Below are 15646 nucleotides of genomic sequence, written 5' to 3'. Positions count from 1 at the left end.
ATTCTGGTATAGTCTAGGGATGACAGAGTAAATGGGAAATTGACACAGCACCTCTCCACTGGTACAGGGCAGAATAAAACAATGAGAAAGTGTTAGGCAGCTAAAGGCCGGCTTTAGAAAAAATGAGTCGCTTTTCACTTTCGTCTTCTGAAGCAGCCAATGAGAATTGTATAAGGCAGTTCTCTTTTAATAAAGAAAACTACAAATCCCAACAGCCACTGCGCAGGAGAAGCATTTATGCGTCAATCAACCCTGGACCGCCCCACACCTAGACTCCAAACTTCATTTCCCAGGCACCCTCAGGAGCTTCCATTTCTTCCTCTCTTCCTCAGCTCGCAATCCTCGCGCCAAGAGCCGAGCGCGCGCGCGTAGCGCGCGAATGACGTATAATATCTGTGCCACCCTGTAGCTGTGGTCGCGCTGTGTGTGTGAGGGAGAGTGCGGGACCCGAGGCGGTGTGTGTGAACTGTGGCCGCTGGCGGGGTCAGAGGGGAAGCGGCGGAGCCGCCCGGGAAGGTGAGTAGGGAAAGGGGGGCCCGGCTTCCCGGGAAGGTGCGAGGAGATAAGGGTACTTGGCCGGCCCGGCGGGAGACAGTGGGCGCTGGGCTGGGGGAGGGGCGGCACCTGCTTGGGCCGCCTCGGGGAGGGGGTGGGCCAGGCCTCCGGGGAGGCTGGGCTTGGAGCTTGACCGAGGACTTTCTGATTCTTGGCTTGGGGGCGGGGCCTCCACGTTCTTCTCCCAGTCCCCTGAAGAAGCTTCCCAAGAGTAACTCTTCCGCCCGGATTGGGGGCTGGGGTGTGCCGGCCGCTTGCTGGAGGAGGGTTACTTCTCATTTCCGTTGTTACATTTTCCCTCCCAGTGTTTCTCTCCTAGTCTATCTTCCGTACGGGTGGGGGGCTCCATGTTCCCTGCCGTACGGCAGCCCCCTTCCCGGACTGTGTCTCCGCCTCCAGCCTCAGTCACCTGGGCGGGCTCTCCTCTCTCGGCCTTGTGCCACCTCCCCCCGCTCCCGCCCAGCTCTTGGACTAGGCGAGGGGGCGGAGCTCTCTGATCGCTCCTCCCGCTTCTGTGGTGGAGGGGCTGGGGAGGTGGAAAGAGTTGTTTTGGTCCCACGTTTAGGAGTGAAACCTCGGATTCCTCGCTGAGCTTCTTGGAAACCTGTTTCCGGGATTGTAGTTGATTTCAGTTAGGATGTCAAAAGCGTGTACTTCACTCCGTCTTTTCCTAGGCAGTTTCCTTCTTCCTCTGATTGCAGTGGTAGCCCTATGGCTTTCTGTATGTTGAGGAAGGAGTTTTGAGTGTTCACAGTAGTTCCTTTTGAGTTACAAATTTCTCGTCCTTGTCCATGGCATGTTCCTGTCATTTTTCCTTGTCTTTCCAGTGAAGCCTCTTAATCCACATATTTTAATTATTTGTATTAGTAATATCTATATTTTCAGTGCTTTGTTAATGCATAGAGAACTTGATTGGTAGTGTCATTTTGGATTTTCTTTTTCCAGTTTACTGCAGTTTACCTTTAAGGTTTTTAAATAAACGTGTATTTAGATTTTTGGAATCAATTTAGTAATTTTCTGCTTGATGTCAAGGTTTGCGTTTTTTTATATTTTTATAATTGTATTGGGAAACAAATAGCAATGAGACAGTTTCAAAACCTATTAGTAGAGCAGTTTCAATAATTAATACATTGCATATTGTTGTCTTAGTGGTTATTCATAGTACTAGATGCAGACAAGCTATCCTGTCCACAAACACTGTTAGTACAAATCTTTTTATTCATTGAATTAAGAGCAAGTAGCTGTATATCTGTTGTAACTATTTTGAATATACAAATACAAAATGGTCCTTCATTTGTATCCCCTTTTTTTGTTTAGTTTTGTCAGAGATGGGTATTCCATTGTCATTTAAATATTGTAGGTGGGTGAATTCAGCAAAATATTCCAATATAACCCAGTAGTCCTGACAAAGGATCTACAAACTGCAGTACAGGATTTGACTGACCTTGTCAGATACAAAAGTTACATTTCTTGCTTTATCTTGGTTTTAACCATCCAGCAGAAAGGTACAAAAACAAAGTATAAAAAGTAAAGCCATATTAATATGCTGGGCTGTAAAAGGCTCAAGGTTTGAGTTTTTTATGTATCAGTTAATTTATTTCCTTTTCAGGTGGGTATTTATTTATGTTTTTGGTTTTCTGAGACAGGATTATGCTATGTAGTTAAGGCTGGCCTTGAATTCATTACATAGCCCAGGCTGGCCTCAAATGTACAGTATCCTTCTGCCTCAGGTTCTTTAGTGGAAGAATTACAGGCATTTGCAATCTTGCCAGGCTCTAATATTTTTGGTTATTAAAGAGATAATCTAGAATTTGATTAGTGTGGGGGATTTTATTTTTTTTTTGAGAGGGGATCTCACAGTGTAATCCAGGTTAATCTTAAACTCTCTCTGGTAGTTTTCTAAGGATGTTGTTTTACTGTTTACCACCTTTAAGTTGTTAAATTTAAGAGGAGGAATCTAATAGAATGCACTGTGTGTAAATTGAAGTTATTGGAATTGGCCTGTTACCAGTTTTGTGGGGTTTGTAAAAGAGATGGTTATGAATGGTAATAGAAAGTTATTCAGGATCTCGAGTCATAGTGGAGGAGGAAGTTTTATGTGAAACTCTGGAGGTTTTGGATATTTTTCTTCTGCCTCCCCTTGGCTGCTTGCGATTGAATCCAGGACCTCATGCTAGGCACATACACTGCCACTAAACTACAGCTCCCCTCTCCCCCACGATAAGAGTGCTTACAGATCATTGTTTTAGGATTATAACCTTCCTTTTTCTTGAGACAAGGTCTCAATATGTAATCCAGGCTGTCCTTGAACTTGCAGCAATCCTCGTTCCTTACCCTCCTGCATGCTGAGATTACAGGCATTTGCCACCATCTTTGGTTTACTTATTTATTTATTTTGTATATTTTAGGGAAGGGTCTACAGGGTGTTCAGGGTCTCACTACTAGACCATCCTTGATTTATGAATATATTTTTAGATTATTTACATTTATTTGTTTATTTTTTGTGGCCCGGTCAGCCTGCCCTGGGGGTGGGGCTGGCACAGAATGTGATGTTGGGAATCGAACCTTGCTTCTTGCACTTTGACTAAGCTTGCCTAAGCAGGCACTTTAGACCACTGAGCTATCTCAATGGCCCTTATGAGTATATTTTTAAGGCTTTATATTCTATATGTATACTATTGTTTAGACCCTCACAACAAGTATTTCCACTTTACAAATAAGGAACTCGAATATATATATGTGTGTGTATTTATATATATGTATATATTATATATGTATGTATATATATGCACATACATGTATATATATATATATACATATATATATGTATATAATATACATTTACACAAAGTCTGACTGTATAATCCAGGCCAGCATCAAACCCAGGCTGGCTTCATCTTTCCTGCCTCAGCTTCCCAAGTGCTGGGATTACATACCTGTACCACCACCCCAGCAGAGATTTGATTTTCTTTGTTTGAAATTGTGATTTAGAAGAGTAAAATAAAGATCTTACAGATATGTTAGCATGGCTAGAATTTGAATTTTTAAACTATCTTATGCTGTTATCTATTGCTTGGATACCTGTGTCAGTCTGTTTTCTCATTTGTAAAAATGGGCACGAGGCGCTGGGCATGGGGAAGGAGGATTGAAAGTTGAAACCAAACCTGGAAAACTTGGTGGTTTAGTGAGAGCTTACCTCAAAGGAAACAAAACAAAATAAAACAAAAGTAGACTACAAAGAGCATATGTATTAGGTGTTTAAGTTCTTCATGTGACAGTCCTTCAAGATTACTCTGCCTCCCTAATTAAAAAACTTGTAGACTCATATAACAAAGCTAACCACTTACTGTTTTAGAGTGTATATTCTTTGGCATTTAGTAGATTTGCAGTGTGGTGCAACCATTGCCTCTTTCTAATTTCAGGACCATTTTATTACTTGGGAGGAAAATTCCATACCCATTAAACAGTTAATGGCCATATCCCCCTCACCATATCCCCCTCCTCCTGATTCCTGCAATCACTAGTTAACTTTTTGTAGTATATAGGTTTACTTAGTTTGGATTTGGTATAAAGAGTATCATATAACATGTGGTCATTTGTATACTTCTTTCACTAAACATTTTCAGGGTTCCTCCACATCTGTAGCATGTGTTTCATTTTTATAGCTGAGTATTCTGTTGCATGAATATACCAGTTTTTGTTTAATGATTCATCTGATGATAGACATTCCAGTTTTTCATTTCTTTTTTCTTTTTTTGAACTTTAGTTTTTTGAGATAGGGTTTCAATTTGTAGTGCAGGCTGGCCTTGAACTCACTGTATAGCTTAACAGTGATTTTTCTACCTTAGCCTCCCAAGTGCTCAAGGATTACAGCCATGCCTAGCAGTAGTATTTAATAGAGAAGCAAAAGCTAGCATGTAAGTCTTGCTTCAGATTTTTTTTTTTTTTAAATATATTTATTTCTTTGGTACTAGGGATTGAACTCAGGACCTTGCATTTGCCAGGCAGGTGCTTAAACTGCTGAACTATCTCCCTGATCCTTTTTTTTGTAATTTTTTTTTCTTCTCTATTTTAGGGAAGGGTCTACAGGGTGTTCAGGGTCTCACTACTAAGTAGTGATCCTCCTGTTTACAGCCTCCCAAGAGCTGGGAGTACAGGCGCGCACCACCAAATCCAGTCTCAATTGCCACTGAGCTATTTGGCTGGCCTTTATTAGTATTAGTATTAGTATTAGTATTTTTGAGACAGGGTCTTACTGTGCACTTCATCAAGCTTGCCTTGAGCTCACTATGTAGCCCAGACTGGTCTTGAACTCACAATGATCCTCCTGCCTTAACTTTCCTAGCTAGTGCTGGGATTGCGGGTTTGTGCCACCATTCCCGTCTTGCTTCTGATTTTAAGGGGAAAGATTTCAGTTTTTCATCACTGAGTATGTTGTGGATTTTTCGTAGTATCTTTTGCCATTTTGAAAGTTCTGGTTTTTACTTTTTTAATCACAAAAGGGTGTGAGATTTCGTCAGTTTATTTTTCTGTATCAGTCACATGATCATGTGTTTTTCTTTTCTACTTTTTCTCTTGCTATGATGTGTGTGTGTGATATTGGTTGATTCCCCCCCCCCCAGGCCCCCATTGTAGTTGCAGTGCTGGTAGTGAACCTAGGGCTTCTGGCATACTTGTCAAGCAGTCTACCGTTGAGCTACACCTCCAGCCCTTGATTGATTTTCATGGAAAGAATCAATTCTTACAGTTCTAAAATTCTAGTTTGTTATGATGTTTAATTTTTGTACTTATTTTTTTAATGTTAATATTAAACCCATTTAATACTAAGGTTATTATCTTTCTTTTTTGCCCACTCCCCCATGGGAAATTGAACCCAGGGCCATCTCATGAACTTCATTCTCAGCCCCTCACTTTTTTTTTTATTCTGAGACAGGGCCTAGTTAAATGGTTAAATTTGGCTTGAATTTGCGATCCTTGTATCACAGAGTCCCACATTACACAGTGTGCCACCCATGCCCAGATCCATTTTTTTTCCCCTTTTGCTAGAATTGAACCTAGTATCTTGTGCATGCTAGGGAAGCACTATCACTGAACAGCATCCTCAGGACTTCTCTTCATGTTTTCCAGATTCTTTTTGTCCAAGAAACTGATGGTGAAAGAGGTTAGGAATCTTGAAGGACGAATGGACTGACTTGCTTGAGACAGAATCTTTCTATATTGCCTAGACTGACCTTGATTTTGGCACTTTCTGTTTTCTGAGTAGTTGGGATTGCTTATAAGTATGTATATTATACCCAGTACTTTGGAGCATTATTTAAAAATGGGAGGTGTATGTGTGTGTGGGGGGGGGGCGTTGTTGCTATGTTACCTAGGCTGGTCTTAGACTCCTGAGCTCTAACAATCCTCTTGTCTTAGTTTCCCTTGGGACTACATGTATGAGTCACCATGCCCAGCTTCCAATAAGTAGGTCTCTAGTAGATGTCTTAAATTTTTTCTTTTTGCAAGCATTTTGAGACAAGGTCTAGGTGATCTGATCTTGAACTATGTCACCTTGTTCCTCTTTGCACTCTCTATCCTTCTGCCTTAGTTTCTTGAATGCTGAGATTACAAGTGTGGGCCACCATGCCTGGCCCCCAATTTTGAGATTAGTGAGACCATCCACTTGATTTTTGTGGCCTTTTTGTTCCGAATTAACAAAAATGTGCTGTTTATCTTTCATAGAACTTTCTCCCAAAGACTAGTAAAACCAAATGATTTTTAGAAATAGATTTTGTTTTAAAATACAACTTCAAAGTTTTGGACTTCAGAGATTTAGACTTGGATTATTCTGTATCATTATATGTGTTGCATACACAGTTTTGTAGTTGTCATTTATTGAACTCAGGGCCTTGTGCTAGGAAAACAATATCACTGAGTTATGTTCACAACCTAGGTGTACATATTTTTCTTGAGAGAAGGGGCCATAACATTTGTCTTGATTCACGTGGGTTCTTAGGTTAAGAACCACTGTTTTGGTCCAGCTCCCTGCCTCGTTTGACACTTGAGGAAACCGAAACAGAGAAGGGAAAGGATTTGTTCATCATAGCTTGATGAATATCTGGTTTCCCACAGTACTCCAAATAAAAGTATCTGAATGTTCTGTAGGTTATAGTTCCCTAGCTTTCTATTTCATTTGCTTACTCATGTGTTTTTTACCCTCTCACTTTTTCTTTTGTGGGAAGTAATATATTGATTGTCTGTGTTCATTTACTGTTGTTTTGATTTCTTTAGACCAAGCTATGACTACAGTAGTGGTACATGTGGACTCCAAAGCCGAGCTCACTACCCTGCTGGAGCAGTGGGAAAAGGAACATGGTAGTGGGCAGGACATGGTACCTATCCTTACCAGGTATGAATAATTAAGCTGGTTTGTCATATACACAGATCACGCTGTTTGTTTTTTTTTATACACATGCAAAATTACATTAAAAAACAAAATTTGTTGTGGAAAAAAAAGGATAGGAACATTTTTACCTTGATTAAAACAATTGACCATCCACTCCTTTTTTTCCTTCACTTCCTCTCTCCCATCCTTCCAGCCGTCCTGTTGGGTATTAAACTTAGGATCTTGTATAAAGTAGGCAAATATTTACCACTAAGCTATATTCTTAGTCCCTGCACTGTATCTTTTTATTGGTGTCTCTTTGGTGACTAGCCCACTGACTTGCACATAGTAGCTGTATGGTACCTACATATATAGATGATCTTGAGGATACAAAGTGAAGAGTAAAGGATAAGAGAAATGCTAATCAGTTTTCTAAGGCAGATATCATTAGAATATCTAATGTTTGATACATTATCTTTAAAAAAATTCTTGTGCCATTTATTATTTGTTATGGAGAAAGAACTATGTTACGAAAGTTTAAACGGTAATGAATACTTCGTTACCAATTTTGTTTTTCTGGAGACAGGGTCTCACTATATAGTTCAGGCTCATATTGAACTCACTGGGTAGTTCATGTTCATCTCAACCTACAGTAGTCATCCTGCCTCAGTTTCCTGAGTGCTGAGATTATAGGTATGTGCCACCATCCAGCTCTTGCTTTGTGGGGAAAATGGGAAAGTACAGGTTTTTTTCTTTTTTAAAGTTACTTTTTATTTAGAACAAGCTTATTGTTTATTGGTAGAACCTGGATTTTAATTTATAAAAAAAATTGAAAATTAAGGTGTATTAAGAACCAGTAGACACTAAACTAGTAAAGATATTTGAAGTGTACCCACAACAAATTAAAGAATCTATAAATATTACATAGTTAAAATGTGTATTATTGATGCCACTGAGTCATGGAAATGCTAATATTAGGTGTGGGCTTATTTACTCTTTTCAAGGAATATTTATTTGGATATTTCATGCTACAAATACTTCATGTCTCATTCTCAAGATTATTTCTCATTTTATTTAACTTTTAACCTTTTTACTGTGCTGTGATGTTCAGCAATGAAAAACAAAATAGAGGGTCACTGTTCTTAAAGGAGATAACCACTTGGAAAGCAACTAAGCCTAACATAAAACAAAATAAAACAAAACAAAAAACCAATAGTTCAGAGTAGAACAAAATAGTATGTAATATACCACCTCAGTGTATGGCTTATAAATATTGTAGAGAGTATGAAAATAGAAAGTGCTTTTGTTCACTCAAGCATTTCAGGACTAGAGGTATTTACAGCATAGTTCGGGACCTCATCTCCCTATTTTCCTTGTTTGTCACTAAGAATATTTCTGACAGTCTTTTTTTTTATTTTGGTGGTATTGGGGATGAATTTTGTCTCTTAAATAATAGGCAACAAGTGAGCTACCCTTGAGCTGTGCCCCATTGTTAAAAGATAGCCATCTCATAACTGTGTGCAGTGGATAACTGCGTAACCAAACAGTGAAAAGAGTAGGTTGAATTATGGATGATGACTCTGCTTCTAGTTCACATTTCAGTGCAGGATTTGGTCAAGGCTTTTTGAAACAGGACATCAGAGATGGAAAACAGAGATAAATTTTTGTGAAAACTGAAAAATGACCAAAAAAAGCATCAAAGGGATGAGGAACTATGACATGTTTTTGTGGCAGTAAGAAAATTGGCCCCATCAAAATATAGGATTAAAAAATAAAGTAAAAAATACTTTATTTTTAAAAAAATAAGTATTAAAATAAAGATGTATGAATCTTACAAGATCTTTAAAGTTAAAAAGTTTAGGTGATAGTAGGTAGGATTCAGAGTAAAACTTTATTTTAAATGGGGTAACTAGTCATCCTCCAAATTTTTTTTTTTTTTTTTTTTTGTTTGTTGGTTAGTTTCTCAAGTAACCTTTAGATTTATTTGTTTGTTTTTTTGTCCTTCAATAGCTGGAGGGTTGGGTATTTTATTATTTTTGAGCTTAGCCCAAGCTGGCCTTCAACTATGTAACTTGCCCAGACTGGCTTCAAACTTGTATTCTTTTTGCCTCAGCCTCTCAAGTGCAAGAATTATACACATGCACACCATTGTCCCGCTGGTTTGAGTGTTTTGTTGTATTCTTCGAGGAGCAAATGAGTTTCAGGCTTGCCTATCCTTAATTTTGTCTTACCTACTGATTTGTGTGTGTCTGTGTGTGTGTGTCTGTGTGTGTCTGTGTATGTAGGCATTGAATTCAGGACCTGTATGCTGGGCAAGCACTCTTTTGCCAAGCTGTTTTGGGGTAGGATCTTGCTTAGTTACCCAGGCTGGCCTGAAACTTGTATTCATCCCTCATCAGCTTTCTGAGTAGCTGATTGGACAGTATATACCACCATGCTTGGCTTTACTTTGTTTTTGAGATACAATTATACCACTGGCTTAGTGAATTTGTTTCTGGTTAAAAAAATTTAAAAAATCAAGTTATGAACTTCCAGTGGCTTCTTAGTATCTACCCTATGTTTTTCTGTTTTGTTTTTGAATCTTATTTTTCATAAAAATACTCATAGCTTTTATTTATCAGGCTGTGTTCTAATTAACTTTCCCAGGGCCTATGGAAACTCTTTGTAGTATGTTGTTACCCTTACAAGGCACAGAGAAGTTAAATAGTATGTCCAACGTTACATACAAGTAATAAAAGAGTTCTCATATGAACTTTGGCAGTCTGCCTACAGAATCCATGTTTTTAAAAATTTATTTATGTGATACACTGAATTATATACAAAATCTTCACACTGGGCTGTATACCCAAGCCTTTTTTACTTTTAGAGGCAGTCTTGCTAAGTCACCAAGTTGTCAAGGCTGAGCTTGAACTTGTGCCTGAGCCTCCCAGACTGCTGGGATTGGAGGTGTACTTTTTTTTTATTTTTTTTTTTGGCGGGACCGGGGAATGAACTCAGGCTCTTGTGCTTGCCAGGCAAGCACTTATTCTACTGAGCCATCTCCCCAGCCCAAGGTGTACATTTCTAAACTTGTCCATCTTTAATTTCTGCGTTGCATTTCTTAGTTTCAGCTAAGGATATGTTGATCTTATGTAATGCTAGCTATATTTTATGTGATCATCCTTTGTGGTGAAGAGAATTTTCAGAGTTTAGAGGCAAAGAAAGGAAAAACAAATGTTTCTGAGGCCAAATTAGAGTTGCTTAAGAATGTATATATAGAACCTAAATGTTAAAACTTGAAAATTAAACAAAACACATCCCCTGAGCCAAAAACACTAAAAAATTTGGTTTTATGGAAATAAAGAATACCAATGTAGGACTGGCCAGATAGCTCAGTGGACAAAAGTGCCTGCTTAGGCAGAGGGCAGCGGCTGGGGTTCAATTCCTGATGTGTTGTGCCGGCCCCACCCCTAGGGCAAGCTGAGACTGGCATGGTGGCGCACATATGTAATCCCAGTGCTTGGGATGCGAAGACAGGAGAAACACTACTAGCTCTTCTTCTTTTTTGTTCCTCGAATGCCTTCAGGGCACTTTTGGCCAGCGGGAGAGGTGTGAGGTTCAAACTCCAGCAACCTGAGGCTGACAGCTTTGTGGAAGCAGCCACTTAAAGGCCTGAGCTAGGGCCAGGCCCCCAACTACTAGCTCTTCTATGTAGTGAGACCCTGTAGACCTTGTAGATCCTGTACCAAATACAAAAAAAAAAAAAAGAATGTAGGGCAGCTTAGGACAGAGTGTGATATTAGAGAAAGTGACAACCTTTTATTGGTCATTAAAATCAGTAGCCAGGTGTGGTGGAACATACATGTAACTCAGGAGCTGAGGCAGGAAGATCACCATGAGTTTAAGGCCAGCCTGGGCTATAAAGTGAGACCCTATTTCAAAAAACAAAAAGAAAAAGATTAAAATGTCAGTCTTGCTTAGAATACTCTGGAAGTAATTTTTTCTCTTTTCACAAATAATAAGGTGGGGGCTGGGGAGATAGCTCAGTAGAATAAGTGCTTCCCTGGCAAGCACAAGGCCTAAATTCAATCCCTGGTTCTGCCAAAAACAAACAAACAAATAATAAGGAACACAATAGGGGCTGGTAAAATAGTTCAGTGGACTAAGTGCCGGTTTCGGCAAGCGCAGGGATTGGGATTCAATTCCAGGTACCACCTGCCTCCCCCCCACCCCCCGTGTGTTGAGGTGGCCACTCACTCCAGGCACCAAGTCCAGATGGGGTGGCACACACCTGTAATTCCAGAGCTAGGGAGGCTGAAAAGAGGATCACTATGAATCCAAGCTGCATAGTGAGACCATGTTCCAAATACATTTAAAAAAAAGGAAAAAGGAACACAATACAGATAACAACATTGGCGATCACAACACATGCAAGTAAAAGAAGTCAGACAATAACAGCATGTATGATTCTGTTTGTATAAAATTCTGGAACAGGCTCAACTAATTTGTTGTGAGCAAAAACAGATGAATGGTTATTTGGGGTGGTGGAAGTCTGAGGTGAAATGCATAGAAAAGCTATGAAGGAGGAATGAACTTGGACTCTGAAGAGCAGAGAAGGCCATGTCATGGAATCTTATTGAAAGAGAAAGGAGTGGAAGAAGTGATCAGGAAATAAGGCAGAAACTATAATTTGAACCCATGGTAGTACTTAGGCTGAATTCAAAGTATTGTGAATAAGTTAAAAATGAGAGAATGAATTGTGCCAGGTGAAACATGGAAGGAGGAAGCATGAACAGTATAAAGGCTGTTGGAATTAGATGATGGTAATGTGGTACATGAATGAATGGTCAAAAATTAGAGAAGTAATTAGAATAAGTAGGCATCATGTAGGTAGAGCTACTGAGGAATTATTGTGGGGCTGAGGAGAAAAAGATTATGACTACTGAAGTTTTGGCTTCAAAGGTAATAGTAGTACTAATTTTTTTTTTTTTTTTTAAGGAAGAAAAGATTTATTTAGCTTACAGTTATTTTTTCCCATAGTAGTACCAATTTTTGAGTCAAGGAAAGTTAAGAGTTTGGAAATAGATTTTTTTCCCTTTTTTTGTTCATTCCTGGGGAGGAAACTGTGACCTTTGCATTGAACTACATCTCCAGCCGTGTGTGTGTGTGTGTGTGTGTGTGTGTGTGTGTGTGTGTGTGTGTATGTTTTTTTTTTTTTTTTTTTTTTTTTTTAATTTTGAGATAGGATCTTGCTAAGTTCCCCAGACTAGGCTCAAACTTTCAATCGTCATTCCTCAACCTACTAGAGTGCTGGTATTACAGGCTTACCATACCTACCTTGGTAATTATTTTGTGAGGTGATTGTTTAGACTTCTGTGCCCATTCCAAAGAGGGTTTTGCTTTTATACCTTGTCAGTTGATTGTTGGTGTGGTGTGGTGGGTTTTTTTTTTTTTTTTTTGGTTGTTGTTTTTTTGTGTACCACTTCAGAGTTGACTCCTTCTTCCCTTTGTGCTAGGATGTCTGAATTGATTGAAAAAGAAACTGAAGAATATCGTAAAGGGGATCCAGACCCATTTGATGATCGACATCCTGGTAAGATGGGTACTCCGAGCATGGGTCTTCTTGCCAAAGAAAATTGTTAATAGTATTTTTAATTGAATAAAATCTTCTGTAATAGGTGTCAAGATTTTTATTACAGTATTTTTCAAGGTGAAGGCAATGAGGAATAATTTCCTGTAAAAATTGAGTAATTCTGATATTTACAAGTAAGAACAGAATATAACTAACTTAAAAGGAACTAAATCAGATATATTTTAGTTAACCCAGTTGGTGTGCTTGCAAAGCACACCAACTTAGGAAAAGAGTCTGCCTTTTTAGTTGGTTGTTTTGAGACACAGGGTCTTATTATGTACTTCAGGTTGACTTTGAGCGTGCTGTGTAGCCAGGGTAGCCTCAAACTGGCAGTGATCTTCCTGTCTCATTCTCCTGAGTACTGGGATTACAGGCATGCATCATTACACTTGGCCCTTTTTACTTGGGGGTAGGGGGAGAATATAATTGAGACTAGATCCAGTGCCTTGCTTTTTAGTTGGGATGTTGGTATGTGGAACCTTGAATAATAAACACATTTCTTTTTTTCTCCCCCATGGTCTTGTCATTGATCCCAGCTTCTTGTACATGCTCCCCGACCACTGAGCAACACCCTTAGCTCTCCCTTTAATTTTTTTTTTTTTTTTTTTTTAAGTTTAAGACAGGGTCTTGCTAAGTTCCCTGGGCTGGTCTCCAACTTGTCTTCCTGCCTCAGCCTCCCAAGTAGCTAGGATTACAGGTGTGTGTCACCACACCTGCTTTAAATAGACTTCTTCTTTTTTTTTTTTTTTTAATTTTTTAAAAATATTTATTTATTTTTATTTATTACATTTATTTATTGTGTGTGTGTGTGTGTGTGTGTGTGTGTGGCCAGCTCAGCCCACCAGGGGGCGGGGCTGGCTGGCATGTGGTGCTGGGGGATCGAACCGAGGTCCCTGTGCTTTGCCAAGTTTGTTTCAAGTAGGTGCTTTAGACCACTGAGCCATCTCTCCAGCCCCATTAAATAGACTTCTTAATGTCTGTGTTAGTGTCTTCAACAGCAAATGTGTGTTGTGTTAGTTTAATTTTTTGGGGGGCCAGTTTAATTAGAGCCATGATAAACTGGCCTGCTTTAATGCTTGCTTTGGTATAATACAGACTTAAGTGAGACTTGAGACTTCATTTGTGTGTGTGTGTGTGTGTGTGTGTGTGTGTGTATAGTTCTTTTAGGACAAGGCCTCATTGTGTAGTGCCAGTGAGCCTTGAATTCCCTACGTAACCCAGGCTGGCCTTGAACTTGCAGTAGTCCTCCTGCCTCAGCCTCCCAGCTGCTGAGATTGTAGGTGTGTGCTACCATGTCCTGTGAGACTTTTCCATTTTATGTTTGTGTGTGTGTGTGTGTGTGTACATATGTATGTGTGTGTGCTTTATTGGGTATTGAACCAAGGGCTTTTGTGGTAAGCTAGAGTCCCAGCTCCAGCTCTTTTTTTTTTTTTTCAGACAGGGTCTCAACTGAGTTGCCTAGGTTAGGTTTAAACTTGTGATCCTTCTACCTCAGCCTTCTAGAGTGCTGGTATCAAAATTGTGCACCATCATGCCTGGCTTATTTTCTGTAAGATGCATTATCAGTGGGCAAATCCTAAGCTATGTATGAGTTCAGGCTGCATGTAAACTCTAGCTAGAAGGAGTCTTTTTTTGGAGAGGAGACCGAAATTTTGTGAGTGGAGACATAGGGCAGATTTGTGGAAGTTATAAAATTAAGAATATTGTATATCCACCTGGTGTTCCAGAGTTTTTTCTGTTTCTTAAACTTTTCTAATGTTACCTAGGTGTTTCTAATTGTCTAGTTTTTTTTTTTTTTTTTTTTTTTTTAATGTGATGTTACCTGCTGCACTTGTCCTAAACATTCTTAGTTCTAGAATAGTCTCTCTCCTTCTCTCTTTTGGATTTTTGACACAGGGGCTTACTATGTAGCCCAGACTGACCTTGAACCTGCAGTTATTCTCTTGCCTCAGTCTCCCAGAGTGCAGGGATTGTAAGGGTGTGCTGTGCCATTCTACCTGGCAGAACATTCATTTTAATTCTTATCTTCAGAAAGGAAAGAATAGAGCATGAAGAAGTATCAGTGTGAATTCAGAAAGTGTGAATGTGAAATCAGAAAGAACTATGAGAAATGATTGTGCTTAAAAAATCATTGTCTTGAAAGGATGAATTGGTAGTGAGGAAGAAGAGGGGGACAGAGAATGATATGCCTTCTTTCCCTAGTAGAAAATTTGTTTTTTCTTAATACCTTATAATGTTAAATAGTATTTGTCATTGGACATAATTTTTTCTAATACAAGTAGGGATTTTTTAAACTTTTTAAATAGTGAAAGGTAAAGTCTTTTTAAAATGCTTTTAAAAAGTCATTAAATGACTTTTCTTTTTTGGAATTATTTTGACATGCTACTTAGAAGTTTATGAGAACAAATTTATAAAAGCTTTGCATCAGCAGCTCATATCCTATATCAAATGGCTAAATTTGTCACTATAATAGTGTGAAAGAAAGTGAAATAAAATAGATATTATCTGTTTTTGAAATAAACCAGCAGTTCTTCCAGGTATTAGTTAACTCTCTTAATTTCAGGCATTGAGTAGCACTTAGGTCCTTCACTTCTTTCTTTTCCCTGGAACTAGGGTGGCCATGGTTACTGTTGCTTTAGGGTTGCTGATTGCTTAGTAGGATTCATGTGTTTTCATCCAGTCTTAGGCACACAGGATATCCTTACATGTTTAAGGTTACATCTCTGTGGCTGTTGTCATCATAATAGAAGGCAAAATTAATTTGGAAACTGTCTTCTCCAGGCCACCCATGAAAGGGAGCATGCTTCCTGCTCTTTTCTGTGGCGGTAAAGTTAAGGGATTGTTTTTACTTTTTTCTTTTGTTTTAATTTTTAATTCATTTTAATGAGAAAAAAAGATAAACTAGCAATGAAATGGTTTCAAAACAGGTTAGTAGGACAGTTACAGTAATCAATACATCGCATATTGTTTTCTTCTTAGTAGTTATTCAGAGGACAAAATGTAGACATGATACCATGTCTAAACAATATTAGTACAAACCTTTCTTCTCATTGAATTGCCAAAGTAGCTATATATCTATCCTATCTTGTATATACATATATATAATTTTTTTTCAC

The 15646-nt window shown here is 38.9% G+C and overlaps 1 protein-coding gene across 3 annotated transcripts in view; it reads left to right on the top strand.

Annotated features, from left to right (window-relative positions):
• The first annotated feature begins 322 nt into the window (after positions 1-322).
• Dcaf1 (DDB1 and CUL4 associated factor 1) overlaps positions 323-15646 on the top strand; it is a 77490-nt gene continuing 62166 nt past the window's right edge. The window contains exons 1-3 of one of the 3 annotated variants that reach the window (XM_023706320.1): positions 323-516; positions 6826-6943; positions 12415-12491. In XM_023706320.1, coding sequence (XP_023562088.1) covers positions 6834-6943; positions 12415-12491 — 187 coding nt within the window. In that variant the 5' untranslated portion in view covers positions 323-516; positions 6826-6833. The remainder of the gene's footprint in view (positions 517-6825; positions 6944-12414; positions 12492-15646) is intronic. The other 2 variants (XM_023706323.1, XM_004625145.2) reach the window with 2 other exon arrangements.

The sequence above is a fragment of the Octodon degus genome, unplaced genomic scaffold (assembly GCF_000260255.1).
Source record: "Octodon degus isolate 3935 unplaced genomic scaffold, OctDeg1.0 scaffold00008, whole genome shotgun sequence".
Classification (NCBI taxonomy): domain Eukaryota; kingdom Metazoa; phylum Chordata; class Mammalia; order Rodentia; family Octodontidae; genus Octodon; species Octodon degus.
Note: the sequence above shows the minus strand (reverse complement) of the source record. Positions and strands in the feature narration are given on the sequence as shown.